The 24,907-nt window shown below is 33.7% G+C and overlaps 2 protein-coding genes across 6 annotated transcripts in view; one reads left to right on the top strand and one right to left on the bottom strand.

Moving 5' to 3' along the window:
• FANCL (FA complementation group L) overlaps positions 1 to 10,378 on the top strand; it is a 78,095-nt gene extending 67,717 nt beyond the window's left edge. For both annotated transcript variants that reach the window (XM_082672618.1, XM_082672619.1), the window contains 7 exons: positions 4,453 to 4,603; positions 6,736 to 6,819; positions 7,361 to 7,406; positions 7,484 to 7,565; positions 8,446 to 8,562; positions 9,869 to 9,940; positions 10,243 to 10,378. In XM_082672618.1, the coding sequence (XP_082528744.1) occupies positions 4,453 to 4,603; positions 6,736 to 6,819; positions 7,361 to 7,406; positions 7,484 to 7,565; positions 8,446 to 8,562; positions 9,869 to 9,940; positions 10,243 to 10,278 (588 nt within the window). In that variant the 3' untranslated portion in view covers positions 10,279 to 10,378. The remainder of the gene's footprint in view (positions 1 to 4,452; positions 4,604 to 6,735; positions 6,820 to 7,360; positions 7,407 to 7,483; positions 7,566 to 8,445; positions 8,563 to 9,868; positions 9,941 to 10,242) is intronic.
• The window catches only part of VRK2 (VRK serine/threonine kinase 2), a 96,944-nt gene continuing 82,356 nt past the window's right edge, over positions 10,320 to 24,907 (bottom strand). For 3 of the 4 annotated variants that reach the window (XM_082672614.1, XM_082672616.1, XM_082672615.1), the window contains exons 11-13: positions 22,811 to 22,977; positions 17,515 to 17,676; positions 10,320 to 10,691 (exon numbers count right to left, since the gene is read on the bottom strand). In XM_082672614.1, coding sequence (XP_082528740.1) covers positions 10,347 to 10,691; positions 17,515 to 17,676; positions 22,811 to 22,977 — 674 coding nt within the window. In that variant the 3' untranslated portion in view covers positions 10,320 to 10,346. The remainder of the gene's footprint in view (positions 10,692 to 17,514; positions 17,677 to 22,810; positions 22,978 to 24,907) is intronic. The other variant, XM_082672617.1, reaches the window with a different exon arrangement.

Raw genomic sequence — 24,907 nt, 5'->3', positions numbered from 1 at the left:
CTGATGATGACTTTTAGGATTTGAAATTCACTTCTTCTGTAATTATCAACTGACTTCTAGTTTCAGGGTGGTTGTTTTATGGGTTTTTTGTTTGTTTTTATTTTGCTGTCATTTTTTTTTTAAAAAACATACCTTTTCTGTTTAAAATACAGAGTTAGCATTTTAAGCAGAGATGTGTTTAGGATTTTATTTACATTCAAGCATACAAGAAATGGACAGTGTGTTTGGGGGAACTTACTTTCAAATGAAAGATACCATGTGACAGCATTTTATGACTTTTTGGTTAACTTTTCCTTGGATTTTCAATGAAATAGGTAATTATAGATTTTAAAATATAGATATAGATGGAGAGAGAGAAAGGAGAGGGACACTACTATACTGATTTTTAAAAAGAGTTGTCTCTTCAGCAAACAGTGTTGGGAAAATTGGATATCCATATGCAAAAAAGTGAAATTAGACGCCTGCCTCATACTGTATACAAAAATCAACTCAAAACTAATTAAAAACTTGAACATGAGACCTGAAACTGTAAAACTACTAGGTGAAAACATAGGGGAAAAGCTTCTTGATACTGGTTTTGGCAGTGATCTCTTAAATATGACACTGAAATTACAGGCAACAAAGCAAAAATAGACACGTGGAACTGCATCATACCTTTAAAAGGCTTCTGCACAGTAAAGGAAACAATCAACAAAATGAAAAAAGCAGCCTATGAAATGAGAGAAAATATTTGCAAACTATCTGATGAAGGGTTAATATCCAAAATATACAAGGAACTCCTGCAACTCAACAGCAAAAAAAACACCTGATTAAAAAAATGAGCAAAGAACTTGAACATACGTTTCTCCAAAGAAGACATACCAATGGCCAACCAGTATATAAAAAGATGCTGAACATCATTAATTATCAGGGAAATAAAAATCAAAACTAAAACATGGTATCATGTCATAGTTTTGATCTGTTAGGATGGCTATTATCAAAAACAAAACAAACCAACAAACACTCCCACAAAGTAGCCAGTATTGGCAAGGATGTGGAAGAACTGGAACCCTTGTACACTGTTGGTGAGAGAGTAAAATGGTGCAGCAACTATGGAAAACAGTATGGAACGTCCTCAAAAAAGTAAAAAATATAACAACCATACGATCCAGCAATCCCACTTCCGGGCATATTCCAAAAGAACTGAAATCAGAGTCTTGAAGAGATACCTGCACTCCCATGTTCATTGTAGTGTTACTCATAATAGCAAAGATATGAAAAAATCCAACTGTCCATCTGTTTATCTGTCATAAACAGATGAATGGGCAAAGAAAATGTGGTATATACAAGACAGCTTTAAAAAAGAAAATCCTGCCATTTGCAACAATATGGATGAACCTGGAGGATATTCTGCTAAGTGAAATAAACTAGTCTCAAAAGGACAAATACTGCCATGATTCTACTTATATGAAATATCTAAGTCAAACTCATAGATACAGAGAATACAGTAGTGGTTGCCAGTGGCTGGCGGGTGGGTGAAATGAGGAGTTGGTATTCAGTGGGTACAGAGTGCTAGATGAATAAGTTCTAGAGATCTGTTGTACAATACAGTTAACAATGCCGTAGTGTGCACCTAACAATTTGTTGAGAGGGCGGATCTCATGTTAAGTGTTTTTAGGGATCTCATGTTAGAGATCTCTTGTTAAGTGTTGGCTATATCTATTACCTTGATTATGGTGATGGTATTATGGGTATATGCATATGCCCAAACTCAACTTGCACATTAAATATGTGCAGTTCTTTGTATAACAATTATACCTCAATAAAGCTGTTAAAAATGCCAACATACTGTCCACCAGTTGGTTTATAATGTTTGCATCTAGTGATTAATGACTTTTATTGTAAGCAAAGAAATTACTGTATTAGACTTACATAGTACAAAAGTCAATTTAGTTAAAATAGGGGGCTATGTCTAAAGGAAGAAAATTCAGTTAGAAGGTTGTTTTAGTAATCTACTTAAATCTATGCTTAGATTCCTGGCTTGGGCAATAGGGCAAGTAGTAGTCCCTTTCACTAATTAAAAAAACAGCGGGAAGGGAATTTTTCTTTGGGAAGATGATGAGATCCGTTTGGAACCATCCAGTTATGGTGTGCATCTTAGACAGCCACATAGATGTTATCTACATAGAAATGGCTGAGTAGGTTTGGAGTTCTCCATCTGGCTTAAAAAAATTTGGGAATGATCATAGGGAATGTGGTTACTGAAGCTTGGAGTAGTAAATACACCCACAGAAAGTATTTCAGTTTACTTTATGTAAACATATCTGTGTATACATATGAAACAATATTAATTGTAAGCCATGATAAAGAACTGTGGTTTTAATCACTAACGATAACATAAAACATAATTTGCAAGGTACTTGTAAATAATGGTGACCAAATAGAATGGTGGTCATCAGTGATTATTTTCTTATGTCAAATAGTTCAATTTACTTAAATATTTATTGAACAGCTCTTGGGACTTGTGTTGCTTTTATTATGTGGTAGTATCACAAAGACAAAACATCACTTGGAGAAGAACTGCACTTAAAACAGTTTATTGTAAACCAGGAAATTATAGTATCAGGTTTGCAGAATACAAAAATCAGCTTTAATCACAATGTAAATAATGGGCTTTAGGGGAATATGACTACAGGGGAAAAAAATCCAGTTAGAATGTTGGTTTGAATGGTTTTAAGAGAGGGACTGATCTGTTCAGGTTTATATTTTAAATAGGGTACTCTGCCAGAAGGTTAAGTCAAGGATGGCAAGTCTGAATATGGAAATAAGAATAGGGGATTATTTTAATAATATATAATAATACTAGGATTAATAGAGTTATCAAGAAATATGTTAAATATGGACTTAAGTCTTATGTTAACTTACAGAATTTATTAGGTATCAGAGGAAATCTACAAGGACCAAAGCTGCTTTCTTATTTGGGTATGTAAAGAATGGTGGTGCATTCAGTGAAAGAGGAAATAAAGTGCAGCTCACAGTTAAACAAAAAAGAAACACTTGGGTATTTAGTTTTCTGATTTCTGGATTCTGGCATCTAAACTTGTGGATAAGTATGGTATACTAGAAGAGAATATTCTACCCTCAATATACTAGTAATAAAAGGTTATTTTTACTCATTAAGCTCTAGTTCCTACTCTTAACTTTTAAAGAGTTGAAACTGCTTTGGTGAATCTGTGCTATGAATCCATCTACATGTACACCCTGACTCAAGTGATGAGATGAAATGGGTTTTCCTTAAGTACATAAGTACAAAATACATGTTTAAGGACGTGAGTTCTTTCTTTTCATCTTACTCAGGGTGTATCATATTCTTGAATTGTTGCCTTGTATCAGTTATTTTGGATGAATACATTTGATACGAGCCAGCAGTTTTTCAGTGACTTTTTTATATGTTTTGCTTATTTGAAACAGTAAATAAAATCCTTAATTCTTGGGCTTCCCTGGTGGCGCAGTGGTTGAGAGTCCACCTGCCGATGCAGGGGACACGGGTTCGTGCCCCCGTCCGGGAAGATCCCACATGTCGCGGGGCGGCTGGGCCCGTGAGCCACGGCCGCTGAGCCTGCGCGTCTGGAGCCTGTGCTCCGCAACGGGAGAGGCCACAACAGTGAGAGGCCCGTGTATTGCAAAAAAATAAAAAATAAATCCTTAATTCTTTTTAAAACTGTTTTAGTTTTGATGGCTTTTTATATAAAATATTTAGTAAATAGTTGTATCTTTTAACCATACCACATTATTTTATAAGAAACTCTTGACTTTATGAATTGATTTTTAAAATCAATGATGGCTTTAGTTCTTGTCATTTAGTGAAAATGTGTTTAATTCCCATAAAGGATTAATGCCTGAAATACTGAATTCAGAGATTGGCTAAAAATTTAACATTAAAAGAAATCCTGTTTGTAATTTCTGTTGAATTCTTTAAAAGTGTGTAAAACCTTTTCATACTCTTTGTCTAATTAAGTCTGCAAAGTTATTTACAGTGTATAAAAGTAATTTAATCAAATTACAAATAGCACTGTATTTAACTTGATAACTGAGCGAAAATAAAAATATTTTCATACTAAAATTGTAGACACTATGCTAAATGTATATTGTATACGTTAATAATAGTAATTATTAATACAAGGTATACCTTTCCATACATATAGTACAAAATGCATCATAATAAATATGGTTTGTAAAAAGCAGTTCTTTCTTGATAAGTGCACAGTCCAGTGACAATCAAAAAAGAACTCTGTTAATACTAGTAGTGGTGAAGAGATGTGAAGCAGGGAGAGTTGACTGTTGTTTACTAGAGTCTAGTTTTAGCTGAAATGAAACAGAGCTTAAAACTTGTAAACTGAGTTGTATCCTAAGTGAAAGATAATCCACTATTGATAGTGTCATACAGCTTATTCAGCTTTCGTCTTTTCACAGAGCTCCTTAATAAGCATTCATAGTCAGTTTTTGGCAGCACTGGAATCACTGAAGGCATTCTGGGATGTTATGGATGAAATTGATGAGAAGACTTGGGTACTTGAGCCGGAAAAACCTACAAGGAGTGATACAGCACGCAGAATTGCATTAGGTAGAGTAAAAAAGGATTAAGGAGGTTTTTTTTAAAGGTGTTTGATTGTATTTTGTATTACTTAGGAAAATGAATCTAAGATGACATTGGACTCTTAGATGACTTGTTTTGTATGAAGTCAACTATTAAAACTTTGGGAGATGAACTATGATTTCTTTTATTACTATGTATTTAAATGTAAATATTTCAAGTAGAAAGGGCAAGTACTGAGGTGTTTCATTACAAAAGGTGATGATCTAATCCATGGAAGTAGCATTCAGAGATAGTATTTAATTAGCTTTCAATTAGCACAGAAATTGTGGAGTAGATTTTTCAGAACTTCCATTACTTAGGGAAAAAACTGTGTTAGAAATAATGAAGTCTTCATTCGTGAAACTAGACAAGTACGAACAAGTTTGGAAGTATTTTCTGACAGAAATATAGAGGAGGGTAAAAGAACCTGAAGTGGGCCATGCATCCCATTGAAGAGTAGAAAGAAAGCTTTACAAAATAATAATATTACCATATTCTCTTTACTATGAGATGATTGTTTTATGTATTCTCATTATGAACAAGCAATACATGAAGTCAATTTTAAAGCTCCACCTCTCAAGATTTTAGATGTTTTAAACTATATTTGAGTTCACAGTAAATACTATATAGCTATGAAGGATATTTTGATATTTTGATGTGAATCATATCCGAATTAGTTTCTACTCAGGCATAATAGATTACCTGGGGGGAAAAGTGACATGTTACTATGAGAAGAGGAAAGTATAATTGCGCAGCAATTTTACAGACAGTACTGTTACTTACCAAGTTTGAAAAAGTCTTAACAGTATTTAATTTGGAATAATTAACCAAGTTATGGTATATTTGTGAACAAGTAGATACTAAAATGTTTTCTTCAAAGAAGTGCAGTAATTTATTATCTTAATGGCCCCATTAAAATAATTATTTCTCTTAGGTTATGATTAAATATACTTATTATTTCTCATTGTTCAGCATAAACAACTTGGTATTTATTCACTCTCCCTATATTTACCTTTTAGCTCCTTTTTTTTCCTTCAGGCATTGATTTGCCCTTTTAGGACCAGGTTTTCAGCAAATTAATCAAAAGACTAGTTGATACGACCATTGTTGTTGAGTGAAAGTACTTTCTGGAGCCAGTAGGTGACATAAAGGCTAACATGGAATATGTGTTCATGTAAAAAAATGCATTAACCAATGAAATTATAAATTAACTTTTTGTAATTTTTTCTTATTGAATTACCTGGACTTAATTTTTTTATTTTACTTGATTACCTCTTTTTGCTAGATCTGTAATAATTGTATTTATATTGTTGCCAACCTGAGCCAGAGGATTATTCTATAGTGTATAGAATTTATCAAGACATTTTTACCATAAAAATGAAATCCAAATTAAGCTTAAACAACCACACTGTGTACCTTCAAAAAAAGCAATAAAATTTCTGAAATTTGTACATACTCTAGTACAGTTAAAATTTATAAAAGAATTTAGTGCCAAGTAGAAATAGCTTTTCCTTAGATTCTGTAAACTGTTAGTTGTTTTTGTTATTAAATGAACAGTTTCCAAAAATTTAATATGAATTGACCCCTTTGTTAACTTATCCAGGAAAGCTTCACAGGGAGATAAAGATTTCAGAAAATGTTTTTATAAAACTCAAATCTTAAACATTTATTTTTACCATTTATTGTATTTTTAGTCTTTTATGTTTGTTCTATTACTTTTCAAGACTATTACGATATCATTTAGATTATTTCTTAAACTTGTGACTTGTAATTTTTATATATTAAAGATTTTTCACTCCATAGAAAATTTTTATTCAAACTTTAATGCAATTCTGACCAGAAATCGTATCTAAATTAATTATATTAACTTATGGATTGGCTCTGTTTTTTGAAACTTGGGATCCCCAAATCTTTAGTCATGATCAAAATTTTCAAATTACTTCTTTTTGTTAAATTATAAATTAGTAGTATATTTACCTTTATAAAAAACTATATATATAATACAATTAGTTAATCTTTCCTTGGGTATACAATGAAATAAGTACCCAGACAAATACTCCTTTATTTTTTGTTTCATTATCTGTTCTACTTCTAAAAGCTTTAATATTCTTTTATTCTAGGGAATAATGCTTCGATAAATATAGAAGTAGACCCCAGGCATCCTACTATGCTTCCTGAGTGCTGTTTTCTTGGAGCTGACCATGGTATGAGATCTCAGGTTTAAATGTTTTTAACAGAATTATAAAATATTTGTCTACCACTGTAGACAAATAATTAATTGTAATTACATATTATAATTAAAAATTAATTGTAATTAAATATTCTAACATTAATATATTAATGGTAAACATCTTAAATGAAAATGTCTCATTGTGAACTGTGCACTTCTGTGTTTTAATATATAATATATATGATTTAGATTTTCTAATCACGTACTTAGGAAACAAATCCTGTAATTAACAAATATTATGTATATTTCAAAGTTGCTAATAGATTAGATCTTAAAAGTTTTCATCAAGAGTAAAAATCTTTGTAACTGCATGACAGATGTTAACTAAACTTGTAATCGTTTTGCAATATATACATATACCAAATCACTATGTTGTACACCTAAATCTGTAATACAGTGTTATCAATTATAGCTCAATAAAAAGAGACAAATTCTGTGCCAAATGTGACTTTACAAAATGACCGCAGCAAACCCTAAATTATTAAACTTTTTTTTTTTTTTTTAAATATTTGAAGTGGTAAAACCCCTGGGAATTAGGCTGAGCAGAAACATACATTTGTGGTAGGTATCTTTGCAATATAATTGTTACTTTTCTATGATTTTACAAATTTAATAACAGGTTTTTTTCATGTTTTCAGGGATCCAGAAAATAGTCTGTTACAAAATTTGAAAGATGTTTTAGAAATTGATTTTCCAGCTCGTGCTATCCTGGAAAAATCTGTAAGTCTTATCAGTGCTTTGATATTCCAAATAGTGTTGCATAATGAAAGTCAAATGTTCTTTTAGGCACCAGAGAAAAGTGAGGCTGAAAGGGAAGGAATTGGAAGAATATTATAATGGACTTCTGAACTGCAAGCGGCAGTTGCATCAAAGAACTTGTTAACCTTTGATTGGTGGTTATAAGTGTACTTTTTTCATGGTCATTGTAGCAGTAAAGTGATTAATGACATCTTTATTATTAAAAATAGGGGAAAGGTCCAGTGTAGCTAATGAGATGTTTGGATTTCCTATACTATCTGCTTATGGATGACTGAAATAAAGTTCTAATTAGCTTGAAACAAGTGTTTGTGAAGGTTGGCAGCATAGTTTTTCAAAATTGAATAGACACTACTACACTGCAAAAATAAACTAAGAATTGATTTTTGACAAAGCTGCTAAGAATGTAGACTACTAAAGTGGTGGGGATGTTTTTGTCTTTTTCCTTTAGTTGCAGAATTTTGAAGTTTAGTATAATCACCAGCTAATGTCAGTTCCTGTCTTTGCATACTGCAGTGGCATTATACTGATGTACATAGTGGGAATATTACTTAAGCCCAAAACATCTTGTGAGCCAAAAATAGAATCTGCTTTTTGGTATATGTATATTATTTATTGGATGAAAAAGGCAGCCCTCTCTTACAGATAGCTTTTCTAAGGTGTTAAATAGTGATGTGACTGTATTTTCTGTAACAGCAATATAGTTACCTTTATAAAAATTTTATAAAAATTTAATAGTATCTAATACCATATTATTCACTTTTTAATTTCACCTTGTGTATTCATTCTTATAAATACTTCTTTTTGCCCACCACCCCATCCCCCAATATTTCTTTTCTCGAAGGATTTTTCTATGGATTGTGGAATTTGTTATGCCTACCAACTTGACGGTGCCATTCCTGATCAAGTGTGTGATAATTCACAGTGTGGACAGCCTTTCCATCAAATATGTTTATATGAGGTAAAAATAAAAATATCAGTAAGACTAACAGCATAGGAAATATGCATATTTGAAATCTAAACAATCTAAAATCAAGAGTGATCTTTTATTGCCATTGTCTCCTTTAACAGTTCATTCCAAATGTGTATTTCATTTCTTCGTGGCTACTAATGAATTTATAAGTGTCCTAAAGTATCCAAGAAGTGGGAAAATGTATCTAGAATATACTCATGGACTGTTTATTGATGCATAACAAATCAAACTGATGGAACATTGGAATCTTTCTGTAGATATCTCATGTAACCACAATGCAAACTCTGTAAACTCATCCAAGTAGGAGTAATGGTGGCAATAAGGTGAAAGGGAGCTAGTACTGTAGAGTACCTATTACTTTTTCAGGCTATATTTAAGTATAGAATAAATGTAATAATCCTACTTTTGATATTGAGAAGAATGCATTTTATGATCTAAATAACTCAGCACTCTTAAGTCAATGACACTTTATTTACTGTATACATGAGAAGTCTGCTTTCCTTCCTGTCTGCAGTCACTTGCTCTCTAGCACTCATCTTAGGGCACAATGGACATATGACTAACTGTATGTGCATCTATATACAAAATGACTTGCAGCTTTCAGTTTTTAAAAACTTCCTTAATATTACCTCCTGATTTTTGTGATCAGAGATAGCAGCTGGTGCTAGCTGCAGTTTAACAGTGGAGAATTTAGGTAGAGATGTCAATTTACCTTATATAAAATCATAAAATACTAGGTCTAATTATAGAGATACTCTTAAGGGAACATGTGCTTTCTTTTGTAATAATGAAAATTCATTTAATTTTTAAAAATGGATTGCCTCCTGCTTGTAATTAATGGATTGAGAATTAACCCTACTATTGGTGATTAAGATCAGAATTAAGACCTAAATTTTAAAGAGCCTAGGATATCTTTTATAGCAGGAGTTCTTAATTTCTGATTAATGGATTTAGGGAGGGTCTGTGAACCCCATGGAGTTATTTTTGTGTACATCTGTTTTGGGGTAGAGAAGGTGCATACTTTTTAATCAGATTCTTAAAGGGGCCTATAATTTGCATATAAATCAGTGGTATAGACCTTGAAATCCATACTGGTTTCCCCTTGTTATTCAGCATTTTAGTAGTTTGGTATTGGCTCAGGAGATGTTCCTCTTACTCTTGCAAAAGAAAATTAAGAAGGCAAACCATCTGGCATAAAAATATAATGCACTCAAAAAGAAAAATTTATTTGGAGTACCTGTAATATGTAATCATGTTGACACTGCTCCCTTTCTTCTCTTTTTAAAATCTTCAGTGGTTGAGAGGACTACTGACTAGTAGACAGAGTTTTAACGTCATATTTGGTGAATGTCCATATTGTAGTAAGGTAAGCAAATTATTAATCACATTTCATAAAATGTGCCTAGCTTTCAGTAATATATTTTAGAAGATAGCTGTATAGTATATCAGCGTATATAAAATTTTTGGAAACATCTGTCAATCTATGTATTTAAAAATTTTTTCTAAGATAAATTGTCCCTATTAACATTTTAATTTTCAGATTTCTCCTTTGATCAAAAAAAAGTTAACCCCTTTTCTAGATTTCCTAGGTGATCTGAACCTTAAGAAGTATTTTCCAAACTCTATCATTACACCATCTCTAATATAAAGCATTCCTTTTTTTATAAGCCACTTACCTTGAAAATGTCTGGGAGAAAAGCCTGAAATAAGAATGCAGCATTTCTGTGAAGAACTGGAAACTTAAATTAGCAAAAGGATTTTATTTGATATCTTTAGAGAAAATATAAAGCAAGACATACTAATATCAAAAGAAGAAGAATGGTGAAGCCATAATAATATACATCTGCCTTTATCTCTTCACTAAGAGTAAACTGGGAAATTGTAAGCCAAAATCCTGTAGCACTGTCTAATTCTGTGACCTCCATACCAGTTGTAGAAGCGGACGTGTAGCAAGATGGAGAGCTTGACTTGTTGAACATATCTGGACTGGTAAAATCTTGATGGGGTTCATAAAATGAATTAGGGAACTGTATACAGCTGGATTTTTGTGGAGAACTTTTTACTCCATTCAGAAATTCTTGAGACTCACAGTATTTTTGTCTTCTCCTTGTGCTTTCCTATGAGAAAATACATATGTGTTTGTTAGGTTTGAGTTATCCAAGTGTTTATTTTGTGTACTCTATAAGAATGCTAAATAAAATTTGTTACACAAGATCAAGTTTTTGTGTGCTTTTTATTTTTCCTGAGAAGTTAGGTTCTTGATTTTAAGTGTTTATAAAGTACTTACCAGCATCAAATGATCAAATCTGGTTAATTTGATTGATTGGTTCTTTTAAACCAAGAAGTAGGCTATTTCTTAAATAATTTATAATCTAAAAATAGGATAGAATATGAAAAATGAATTTTTTGGCAAGAAAAAGAAACAGGCTTAATCTTATGGGGATAAGACAGTAATAATTAGAAGGACTTTTGGTCGGTAATAATTAAAGATACTAGAAGCACTGGAGCAAGATGGTGGTGCAAGTGCTGTGCACCCACAGACTAGCCTTAGCTAGTGGCCTGCCCCCTGTAGCCTCCTGCCGGAGCACCAGAGATTGACTGACATCTTCCCATAACAGACCTCGAGAAGACAGCTGGTAAAAATCTTTATTTGTTCAGAAGCTTATCTAAGAAAAGATGCTCACCCTAAACTCCTAAGCAAAAAGGAATCAAGCAGTTTATACAAATTTCAGTTTCACTGTGTCAAAAGAGATGTCTTGAAGGCTCTTTAGCTTTTCCATTAAAAAGAAATAAATTATTGAGATAACTATAAACTACTCTTTACTGCCTGAGAGCTAATAACAAAGTCACATGAATGCAATGTTCCTAAAGTTTTGTCAGCTTAATTAATTCACTAAAGGCAAAATGAGTTAATGGTTACTCCAGTAGGCCCATAAAGCATTGTTCTTGCACAAAGAAAAAGAAATACACCATCAAATCATATTTCTAAAGGCTGAGCGCCACAAGCAAGCTAACCTAAACTGCATTTACATATAAGTTACATGTAGAAGTGGATGATCTAGTTATCCCCGTCTGGGTAAGAATAGAAGTCAAACTACTAAAATTTCAAGATAGAATCATCTCTTGTGCGACCTAAATACCTTACCTCTCTTTAAGCAACAACAAATGATGTCAAATGGGAAGGCACTCATCACAGGATTTAACCACCAGCCGTCTTCAGTTTACTGAGAGCTGTGATTGGGAGAGACAGTCTGGCTAGGGTTGGAAAACTGTGGCTCATTGGCTAGCTGCCTGTTTGTGAGTAAAGTTTTACTGGTACATAACCCTACTGACCACCATTGCCTTGCATTAAGCAAGGGACAGCAAAGGGGCAGCAGCTCACAATCCTCCTTACTAGAAAACATCAGTCTTAGTAATTAACAGAGAACTACTAGACAAAAACAGCAAGGTTAGATCACACAAACCAATGCGATCTAACATATTTATAGAGTATTCCACCCCAAAACAGAAGACTACATGTTCTTTTTGATCGCAATTGGAATATTCACCAAGATAGACCATATCCTGGGGGTTATGTAATAAACCTTAACAAGTACAAAATTGTACAAAGCATGTCCTCAGATAATAATATAAATTAGAAATCAATAATAGAAAATCTTTAAACATTTGGAAATTAGACAACACACTTCTAATAACCAAGACATCAAAAGAAGTCTCATGGGAAAGTACAAAATTAAAATACTATATAAGGATTTATGGAATGCAGTTAAAATGGGACTTAGTAGGTCATTATAGCATTCAATGCTTATATTAGAAAAAACAGAGGTTTCAAATCAGTAGCCTAATCTTCCACCTGAAATAGAAAAAGAAAAGGAAAATACACCTAAATCAAGCTGAAAGAAAGAAAGAACAGGAAAATCTTCAAACATTTGAAAAATTTTAAAAACTCCTGAATGGGTCAGAGACCCAAGAGAAACTTAAAAATATACTGAACTGAATGAAAATGAAAACGTATCAAAATATATGGGACATGGCTAACACAGTGTTAGAAGGAAAATCTCTAATATTAAATACTTATATTAAAAAAGAAGTCTCAATTCAATAACTGAGGCTTGTTTCTACCTCAAGCAACTAGAAAAAAAGAAAATAAATACATAGCAGAATGAAGGAAATAAAGAGCAGAAATCAATGGAATTGACAAAACAAAAATAGAGAAAACTCAAACAAAAGCTGGCTCTGTGACCAATAAAATTGATAAACCTGACCAAAAAAGAGAGAAAACTACTGATATTTGGAAAGAAATATTACTATAGGCTTCAATTCCATTTAGAGAATTTAAATAAAGGAATACTATAAACAGTTCTACAAATAAAAATATAACAGCTTGGACGAAACAGACCAATTCTTAGAAAAGCACAAATTATCAAAAATAACTCAAGATGAAATAGATTAGGGGGTGGTAAACTGTGGTCTGCAGGCCAAATCCAGCTCAACACCTGTTTTGTAGAACCTGCCACCTAAGAATGGTTTTTACATTTTTAAATGGCTGGAAAAAATACTTTGTGACACTTGAAAATTACATGGAATTCAAATTTCAGTGCCATAAATGTTCTGCTGGAACTCAGCTATACTCATTTGTTTACCTATTGTATATGATGCTTTTGCACTACAATGCATAGTTGAACAAAAGAGAGACCATATGACTTGTATAACCTAAATATTTACTGTCTGGCTCTTTATAGGAAAGTCTGTCCACTCTTGAAATAGATAATCTGAATAGTCTTAGTAAAGAACTTGAATTCATAGTTAAAAAAGGAAAAGTAATCTCTAGGCCCAGACGGTTTCACTGGAGAATTCTCTAAAACATTTAAAAAGAAACACTAATTCTATTCAATCTCTTCCAGAAATTGGAAGATGTCTCAACTCATTTTATGAAGCAAGCATTACCTGATTCCAAAACCAGAAAAAGACAATAAAATAAAAAGAAAACTACAGACCAACAGTCTTCATTAGAGATGTAAAAGTCATCAACAAAATACTAACAAACTGAACCCAATGACGAATAATATGCCATGACCAAGTGGGGTTGACTCAAGGAATATAAGACTGTTTCAGTATTCACATATCAATCAGTGTCATCCACCACAGTAACAGTATAAAGGTGAAAAATCGTATGGTCATATTAATAGATATGAAAAAGCATTTGACAATATTCAACACCCATTCATAATAACTCTCAATACACTAGAAATGGAGGGGAACTTCAACTTGATAAAGAACATCTACCAAAAATCTACAGCTAGTGTCATACTAAATGGTGAAAGGCAAAAAACTGGAAGAAACTCATATGTTCTTCAACACTACATCCATACCTCAGAATACTACCTAGCAATAAAAAGGAATGAACTATCAATAGATGCAAAATTTGCATGGATCTCACGGGTGTTACGGTGAAAGAAATAAAGCCAATCTCAACAAGTTACATAGCGTATAATCTGATTTATACTGACATGCTCAAAATGACAAAACTATAGTGATGCAGAAAAGACCAGTGCTTTCCATGGTTTAGGATTGGGGAGACAGTGTCACTATAAAGCAAAATGAATAAAGTTACCATTATCAGGAATGGATAAAGAAGACATTAGAAGTATAACGAGAATATCATGAACTACACAGTGCTGACAAATTTGACAAGTTAAATGAAATGGACAAATTCCTTGAAAGATCAAATTACCAAAACTGACACAAGAAGAAAAAGAAAATCTAATAATCACTATTATCTGTGATACAGAGTAAATTCATAATTTGAAATTTTACTACAACAAAACTCTAGACCTAGATAGTTTTCTTTCTAAACTGTCATTTTTATGAAAGGCAAATCTTACTGAGACATTTTCTGAAAATAGATACTTCCCTCTAATGTAACATGTAATGACTGGAAAACAAAACCATACAAGGATATTGAGAGAAAAGAAAATTTACCAACCACTCTCTCTCAACAATGTAAATATAAAAATCCATAACGGAGAAATAGCAAATTGAATTCAGTATGACAACACATCACGACTAAATGGAATTTATTCCAGAAATAAAATGTTAACATTCAAAAATCAATGCAATTCATTATACTAGTAAAGGTGAAAAATCATATGATCATCTCGACACATCTCCCAAAACAACTTAATACCCATTCATGACTAAAATTTATTCTTCAACAAACTATAAATACAACGAAATTTCCTCAGCCTGATAAAGGGCATTTAGGAAAAACCTACAGCTAACATCATACTTAATGGTGAAAGAATGAATGCTTTTCCCCCTAAGATTAGGAACAAGGATGCCCACTCTCATTACTATATTGAGTAGTCAGTATAGTACTAGAGGTCCCAGCAGGTGTAATAAGACATGAAAGGAATAAATGAAAGGCATACATGTTGGAAAGGAAGAATACTCTATTTACAGACAACATGATTGATGATGTAGAAAATCCTAAGAATACAAAAGAACTACTAGAACTAATCAGTGAATTTTAGGAAGATCCCAAGACACAAGGTCAATATACAAAATCAATTTTATTTCTATATACCGGGAACAAATAACTGGAATATAAAATTTTTGAAAAAATGACATACAATAGGATTAAAAACCAAAATATTGAGAAATACTTTTAATAGAAGATGTATAGGATATCTACACTAAAAACTACAAAACATTGTTGAAAGAAACAAATAGAAGTCTCAGGTTCATGCACTGGAGGACTCAGTGTTGCTGGGATTTCATTTCCCTTTAAACTGATATCTAGATTTAGTGTAGTCCCAATTAAAATCCCACTGTGCTGTTTAGTGGGAACTGACAAGGTGATTCTTAAGTTTTATGGAGGGGACCAGGAACTAAAATGGCCATGGCATCTTTGAAGAAAAGAAAGGGGTTGAAGGACTTAAACTACCTAATTTCAGAACTTGCTATAAATCTACAGTAATTGATACTGTGTGGAATACACTGATAGAAAAGAGAGTCCAGAAATAGACCCATGCTTATATAGTCAGCTGACTTTTGAAAAACGCTCCAAAGAAATTTAATTAGGAAAAGGAAAATCTTTTTAAGAAATGGTACTGGGGTAACTGGCTTTCAATATGGAAGGAACCTCAACCCCTATCTCACACCATACCCAACTGATTTGAGATGGCTCACAGACCCAAGTATGAAAGCTAAAACTATAAGCCTTCTAAAAAAATATATAGCAAAGTAACTTTGTGACCTTGAGGTAGGCAAAGATTTCTTTACAGAAAAAAATAATAAATTGATAAATTGAATTTCAAATAAAAACAAATACTTCCTGCTCATCAAAGACACTGTTAAGTAAATGAATAGGCAGGCTGCATACTAAGAGAACATATCTACAATGTAGACATTGGACAGGAGACTTATATGTGGAATATATAGAGAATTCCTACAAGTTAATAATAGAAAGACAATCATTCAAATAAAAATGAATAAAACTTGAAAAGACACTTCACAAAAGAAGGTATATGAATGGGCAGTCAGCACAGGAAAAGGTGCTCACAATTATTGGTCATCAGATAAGGATAACTGGAATCACCACGAGATACTAATATACACACGTTGACTAAAATTAAGACTGACAAACACCAAATAGTGGGGAGGAGGTGGAATGACTGGAACTCACATACGTTACTGATGGGAGTATAAAGTGGGAAGTATTTGTCAGCTTTTTATAATGTTGAACATACATCTGCCCCATGACCCAGCAATTCCACTTCTCAGGACAAACAAAACATATCCATAAAAGGACTTGTGTCAGAATATTCAGAGCGACTATATTCATGGTGGCTTGAGATACGGGCAGCCCAGGTACCCACTAATAGGAGAATGGATATGCAAATTATGGTGTAGTTATACAATGGAGGGTTGAAAAAGAGCACTCAAGAATATCTAAATTTTGTCACCAAGCAATATTTGTCTTCAATTTTATAAATGGGAACTATAAAATGTGTCCTCTTGAAGTAGATTCCTTTGTATCAATTTGAAAATAAAATAAAAAGGAAATGATGCTACTGTGGTTTTATAACAGAATAAATGCAAGAGATTCCTATTAGTACGAAAAAAAGCATTTTTCTCTCTAGATAAACTTGTATGCTTGCTAGTTAGATGGGAAATGCCTAACTTGTAGGCTTCTAATTTTTGCCTTGGCTGCCAGGAAGTTCAGAGCTAAATTCAGTGCTCAGTTTAATGATTAACATCCCAGCTGCCTGATTAACCAATTGTTTTTTTGGGGGGGGGGCATGGGGGGAGATAGAAGATGGGGGCATTATCTTGTTCCATATTGTAAACTACCTGAAACCATTTGGAAAATGGCGTTGAAATCATATAAAATGTTAGCCATTTTGAGAAAAATTTTTTTTCACTGCAGATATAAATACCTTGTATGCTTCTCCTTGTCAAAAAAGCTTAAATTAGGAAAGACTTGCTGTTGCTTGAATGAGGCATCTGCTAAAGGTGGGTCACTAACCAAACAAATGATCGGATGATATAAAAGTCCGTCATTTTGAAATACAACCACAGTGACAGGGACCCTCTCACATCTGTTTATGAGTTAGACTGGAGGAGCCAACGTAACAGTGTGGAATGCGGTGAGTCCCTCATGGATCGTCGACGGCATAACAAATTCAAGTGCACTTCGTTGGATTCTGGGGCTAAAGAAAGAAAGCAGATCTGCACGCAAGTGTGCTCACTGTCATTCTGTTTCTATGATAACTGGTTTTGGCTGCTTTGATTTTATCCACTGGATAGGATATTTTCTGTCCTTTCTCATTAAACTGTACAACCTTGGCCCTCAAGAGAAAAATAAAAGGCTTTATTCCCAAAGGGCATATTCTAATATAATATTAAGGGAAACAACAACAACAAAACGCCTCTCACCTGTGCTGTTTCACTGTTGAACAACCCAGTCAGCTTCTCCTCCTCTTGCACTTTTCTCCACGTTGCACAGGACTCAGCACTTTTCTCACTGTGGCCTTTTTTTTCTAGTAACCTATTTTGCATCTGATTGACTTGCTTTGTTGCAGCCTTTCGTGAATCAACCTGTTGATACAGAGTAAGTAATAATATATAAGGAAAACGTCTGACACTTGTAAAAAAAAAAATGCATTCATGTCCAGATTCTTGAAAATTTTATACTTGCCAAGCTTTGAAAAAAGGAAGAAATAAGGAGGAAACCAACAAATGGAAATTACAGAAAAGTACAGTAGTTGGCAAGATTCAGGCCTCTTCTCCTCAATAGGACAAGACCAATAAAAATTAGTGTCACTGTCGTGCACTCTTTAGAAATTATCTTTATAGATGATTTGCTTATTGAAAACAGCATTTTTACAGAAAACTGTCACATATGAAAACTGCACATGAATTCATTATTAACCTTTGCTGGGAGTGGATCCAGGACATCTTTTTAGTTTAAATTCTTATTAATTAGAATCTTAGTTTTCTATCATTATGTGAACATAATTAGGAGCTTATGGTGTTGCTTACTTTTTTATACAGGTAATTTAACCTTTGAGCAGATGAATAACAGTCCATGTCATCTAATACTGTGTACCAGTATCAGAGGTTAAATTCTACAACAAGCTTGCTGTCTCTGAGGTTTCTTTTTCACACCATGCTGTTATCTGGGGGATGACTGACTCTCAGTAACCTTGAAGTAGACACAGGGCAGATCCCACAATACAGTTGGAAGATTGAAAGCCACAGTGAAGATCCTTATGTGAAGTATTCGTTCAGCAGCTTCATGTTTACAGCAGCTGAAAGTGCCATCACCTGTTTAACCCATCATGGGTTAAATAGGGGGCAGAAGATAGGAACAGTACAAGGGGAAATAATGGAGTAGCCAGTGCCAAACTAGAGAATGAATTACATTGGCTGAGCAAGCAGAGCCTTAATTTGTAGTCTCTCAACTTTTAGCTTCTATTGCCAAGTGTGTTCACTCCTTCCCTTTAAAATATGCTGGTGTTTTGTGGCTAGGTTTAAGCTGTCACAACACCATTCTTTATTCACCCCTCCTCCTGGATTCCAGCTTCTCAAAGGATAGCAAAGCCATTGCTTCTCAGTAACCTGAAAATTGGAATTGCTTTCTGGTCACTCAGGGGTTCTTTATTTCTACCACTCAACTCTCCCCAACTCCTAGAAAAATTCATGTGTAACTACCTTCTGAGCCAGTTTTCCACTGAAGTTATCTTGGTAATAAATGCCCATCATACCACTTGTGTGAAACAAAGTGTTTCCCAAGGCTGCTGTACATAGTTCTATCTTAATAAAACACTGGCTTGCCAATCATTATGAAATGTGTTCTGTGACAGAAAGGATTAGTTGAGATACTGAGAATTTTAGTGCCTCCTATATGCTAGGCACTTTAGGTATAACAGTTTTTGGTCTGGGAGCCTCTGATGTACAAACAAAATTCGGTCTAATATATTCAGTCCTCTCTGAGGCCTCCTGGAAGAGACAATGCCTCCTGGATTTGCTGTCAGTTGGCTGGATGGTTAAGTTGTGCTGCCATGAACACTTCTATCTAATAAACAAAATGATATCCAATTTATGGAAAATTTCTATTTCTAGGGAAACATTTAAAATGGTAAGAGTGAAGTGGGATCATGAAGTCTAACCCTTAATTGTGAACAGAGTAAAACTTTTTCTCAAAGATAAAAAGTAAATATAGAAGACACTCTGGGTATCCCACATAATCAAACAGAAGGATACTATCCAAATGTGTGTCACTTTCCAGAAAGTGGCTATTCAAATAAGGTAATTTTTATTTAACTCTTCATTGGCACTTCATACTGTTCTACAAAATAAGGAATACTTTTGGACTCCTAAAATTCAGTAAGCAACAATGTGCTTATAATTAAGAATTTATATTCTTTTTCTCATACAGAAAAGAAATATGAAGACAACTTTAATAGAATTATTTTGAGAATTAAAGCTCAAGTAAGAATTCTGTAAGCTTTTAAGTTCAATACAAAGATTACTACTACCAGTAATAATCTATTCACCCCTGGATTTGCTATACGAACCTCAGATTCCGGGTGAATGAAGAAACAAACTTTTTCTTGTCTGAAATGTAGGATAGCTTGAACATTTTAACTATGACCTACAGCTACTCCTCTGCCTTAGTAAAGTGTTCAGGAAGGATGAGTGGCTCACTGTGCTCAGGTGTCTATAAAATTACAAAATGGATTCATGCATCAGAATAAGGAGGGAGATATTGGTAAACTGATAAAAGGATCCACTACTGGCTCTTGAGGAAATGGCTTATTCAAGGGTTGAATTGAGGCCTCCTGTAATGCTGGTTTCTAGCTTGGCTTTAGCATTGTCACCCAGGAATTCTGGAGCTTTAGCTCACCTCAATAAGCATTCTTACTGAATATGGTTTCCTTCAGTGAATTTTGGACATTACATCCCAATGGATGGCATAAATAGACTGAGGTAGCCCTGATGGTAAGATTCTTCTAATATGACAATGCCAGAGCCTTCAGAACTACTAGAGAGTAATATCAGCTATACAAAGTATCATTTTGATCAAGGCAAATGTCCCAAAAGATTTGCTTTTCAGGAAAAAATATCAACATCTCTACTACCTTGACAAAAAGTTCATTTCCAATTTAACTCCAGTAACAGTATTTGAGGACTTCAAGAAGAAGGTTCAGCTTATAGGGAACAGTTTATGATGCCTAGTAAAACCCAGTATTGGATAAATCCCTCTGGGTTTTTTTGCAAAAAGATGCTACAAGTTTGCTGAGATTCTTATGGTGATGTGCTATTTTATAATACCTAACCAAAACATATTTTTGTTATCGCTACTAAATTTAAAAGGCACAAACCACTTATACTGAGGGAAATAACACTTAAAAAATTAAACATTCATAACTTTCCTTTGAATACTGAATCATAGAAACGTTTTATTTATCTAACTATATATGTTTCCTGGTCCACTGACTTCTTTTTAAGTATCTTTATCCAAAAATTACAAGTCCAGAGTTCATTATTTATTTTGTTAAATAATTAGATCCATGTATAGAGTAACAAGAAATATCTTTAGCTACTAATGAGGGGATTCTGTCTAAAAAGAGAGAAATTTGGGGCCATGTGATTGATATTCATTCTGGACTTAAAAATGGTTTTTGTTATGGAAGCAATCAACTGTGGAAACGATCCTTGATCATTTAGGAAAACTGAGTTCAGGACAGTTTACATTATCATACTGTGCTTTTGATCATTTTCAAGTTTGGTTTTTGCAGTATTTCAAAATCTGTCAACTTAATTTAAAAATAAAAAATTTAAGGTGTGGTCACATATGGTGAACCTATATAATTATCAAATATATTAGTGTACTCAAAATACTACAGAGATAAAGTCATTATTCAGTAAATATTGATCTGCTATGAAATATATCCCCGATTCATCTTAATGTCTGTATACTGAGGCTGATCATATTGTTAACAGAAATTAGCTAAAGTCTTAAGAATGCATATTATTCTTAGTGTTTTCTTTTTACTCATAATCAAAGTGCTCTAATCAAAAGGGAAGAACAGAATATTTTTGATTGAGGCTCACTGGAAAAAAATGTTTTATGTTCTATCTCTGCATATAAAAATGGTTTCACCACAAACATCCTTTGAATTTGATGAAACTGAAAATTCTGGTGGGTAATAATTAGAATTTTATATCAGAGGATATAGCTATCAGTTTTTTAAATGGCTTCTTTTATATTTCAATTAAGTTTATGAAACTGAAAAACTACAAAAAAGGAAAAAATCTACTTAAATTAGTGTGGATTAAGTGCTGGCTGTTACTGCAAGGGAAATACTATGTCAAGGAAAATGGCTCTTTGTTTTGTTGCAAAAGTGGTAAAAACACAAAAGTCAATAAAACTGTTAAAATAAGTCTCAGTAATTACCAAGATCAAAATGCAGTGGCTTTTTATTAAACATGAACTTTTGTTCTGCCTTCTGCAATACGTAAATAGTGCTGACAATTGGTTTGTGAGGCACTTGCTACAATAAAATGTAATTGTATCATGAGAGAAAGGTGACAATCAGGAGATCATGAAAAAATTACATATTCTCACTGGTAGTTAATTAGCCATGCAAAACCTCCTCAAACAGATATTCTCTTCTATTAGGAATGATTACTATGCAGGCCTACAGATGTCAATACCACAGTCATTCAAATACTTCTTTCCCTACTAATTGAAGGTTGTAAAGCTCTGGTGCCAAGGTTTTGCTTCCAAAGAGCTAATTTATGACTAGAAGGATATTTTATGTCTTCAGTTGCAGCAGCTACAAAATTCAGCAAATCAGAACCATCTGTGCACTGATACTTGACTCACCATTCATCTAGCAGCCTATCAGTCACATTAGTTTGCATCCTGCATTCTTGGCTCATGAATACTTGTGATGATCCAAAGTTCACAAGAAATATTAAAAATGAATGACATCCTGACCCTACCTTAATGTACATGCATCAGGAAACAAAGCCCTCCATTTTTTTTTTTTTTTTTTGCACATGGGCAGCGTCAAGTCAGGATTAGACATTTAGTTGCCTGTCCAGTAATGTTGTTGATAGCAGTCTCAAGGCTTCTCCCACCTTCTTAAAAAATGTTTCAAGTTCTAATTCTTTTGTGTTGTTTCCAGTTCTAATTTTTTAAAAAAATGTTGCTGTGAGGGAGTCAGTTGGAAGATAAAGTGGAAGGTGTAACTTTAAAAAATAACTTTTTGCAAAAAAGAATTGTTTCTATAGATTGAAGAATCAGCACATACAAATATTCTGGTAAAATTTAAGAATATTATTACCACCACCAAATTATGGCCAAGAGTAAGCAAAAACAGAGGGATGGCTAAAGAAAATCTGAAGAAAAGCAGCAAAAAAGGTTTCCATGAATAAAGCTGGATTCGCCTTTAATATCTTATCCTAGTCCTATCTCTGTGACATCAGTGACTGCTTTATTTCTTTAATAATACACAACAGGCCACAGATCCTACTATTTTTCTCTTGAAGACAACAAGTCAAAGGAACCTTCAGTAAAATTTCTCGGAGCTCAGGGGATATAAGAATTAGATATAAGTAAGAAACAGGACTGTCAGACTCATTTTGACACCTCAAACAACTTCATTTGGTACATAAGCTTCACAGAGGTCATCACTGGATTCCAGGGACTGTTACTTACCTTTTGATTATTTGGAGTACGCACATTTAAGCTCTCTCCTTTAGGGGAAAATTCCAGTGGTCCTAAAGGTATTCCACTTGGGTTCAGAATTTTCTTGAGCATTTGATAGTTTGGCTTTTCATCATATGCTAAATTATGAGCACATACCAAATACTGGGCTATTTCACCTGTGAAGTATTAAATTTTTTTAATGTCATTCATAATGGGAAAAAATTTCAAAACTCCAATATTCTCAAAATCTCTGTTGTTTTTCTTACACAAGCAAGTGCACGCACACACATACACCCCCTTCAAAGAAACTAAGAATGAACAGTTCAACAGGAAAGTACTCTTTAAATGATATCCAAAAATGACTGAAATCTAGTGACCTACAGACTGGACAAGATGGGAGAAACTACTGGTTTTTTTTTTTTTAACATATCTTTGTTGATAATGTTTACAATTCACTCATCAAAAGAAGCAAATTTTTAAAATTATAGTTAGTGATTTTGATTTATAGGATGCAACTACTAAGAACTACATGAATAATATAACAGAACCAGCCATACTTCACACTTTTTTTCTGAAATTTTAAAAATTCAGTTAAAAATACATTTTTTGAAGTTTTAAAAATTCAGTTAAAAATGTAAACAAACAAAAATACCAAACAAAAGCAAACAAAAAATACTATAAACGTCCTTACTTTAAAGGACAAAATCATTGCAAATTGTAATTAAGGCTTTGATTTTGAGATTACAACAGTTCATTCAGAAATGACCTTGAATTCTACAGTTTCAGCCGTGACTGACTTTAGAATTTGCCGAACCTCGCTCAAGTCCTGCATACCTAGCTAGCCCAGGGCAATCATGGCATAGCCTTTCTGATTTAGAGCACAAGGATGAGAAGTTGCCACCTTTCAATTTTTCTCTTCCCTAGAATGGTATAGTAACCTCCCCACAAAAGAAGTTATGAACTACAAACTTTGAAATACAGTACAAGTAGAGTCAGTAACCAAAAATTAGAAATATAGCCACTTTACAACAAATGTAGTTTGCATTTTTGTTTCAGGTGGAGGTTCAATCTGAGATATAAGTGATAATACCATACACTGTTTAAAAACTGGCATATTTTCATTTGTTAACAGAGATGTTTATACTCCATAAACTAGTTTTTCAAGCCTTTCCTCTTCAAAAACTTATTACTGACCCAGACACAAGTACCTCTTACTTTCTCACTAAGTTGTTCATATCCTATGGTGGGGAAATTGGGGAAGCTTCGTGGCTTGTCAGAACTGACTTCCTAAATCTTTGCTCCCTTCCAGGCCAACCTCCTTTCAAGTGGGGAACTGCAGAGACACTGGGTTTCACTCCCTACAGGGAAAAATTCCAAAAGGAATAGTCATTCTCTCCGCCCGCCCCGCCCCCCCCCCCCCCCCCCCCCGCACCAAGGAAAGTCAGAGAGTGACCATTTTACACTGTATTGTCCACAACTATTTTCCAGGAACATAAGGCTATTGCAGCTAAAATGAAAACTCTTGGCTCCAGAGTTTTTTTGGTTTTTTGCATACTGTGGCAATTCTGCAACCTTTCTTCCTCTCTAAGGTATAAGATGTCAAATTCTGTTATCTAGCACTCGCTCGGCCAGATCTCTGTAACTAGGAAGTGCTGCAGCTTCTTCACATTTATAACTCATGTTTCCAGAAGCCCTTTGTGGGGGCATCCAATTCTTGAAGAGATGATCCAAAAGAAAAAAGATTAACTTACATCCACTACCATTTTAATATGAATATTCTGTTGTTCTTTGTTCCTTTCAAGATTGGTAAGCCCAGTTTGGTATATATTACAATTCTATTAACCAGAATATCCCAAATGAATAAGAGAGCTGAATATGTTGGGGACACTTTTCACAAATCACTGTTAGAAGACAATGGAAGACTCCTGGCACTCCACCAGCTGATAGTAGCTGTGCTGCAAAGCCTTCATGGGTCTGGGGTTTGAAAAAATGAGGTCCCAGTGAGGTAGGAGAGGGAGAAAAAGAAAAGGGCCACCTCTGTTATGAATATATTATGATAAACCTGATGCTTAGATGATTGTGATACAGTACTGGTTTAAATGTTAG

Source organism: Grampus griseus, assembly GCF_964374135.1.
Source record: "Grampus griseus genome assembly, chromosome: 15".
Lineage (NCBI taxonomy): Eukaryota > Metazoa > Chordata > Mammalia > Artiodactyla > Delphinidae > Grampus > Grampus griseus.
The sequence above is the reverse complement of the archived record's forward strand: the minus strand, read 5'-3'. Positions and strand labels throughout refer to the sequence as shown.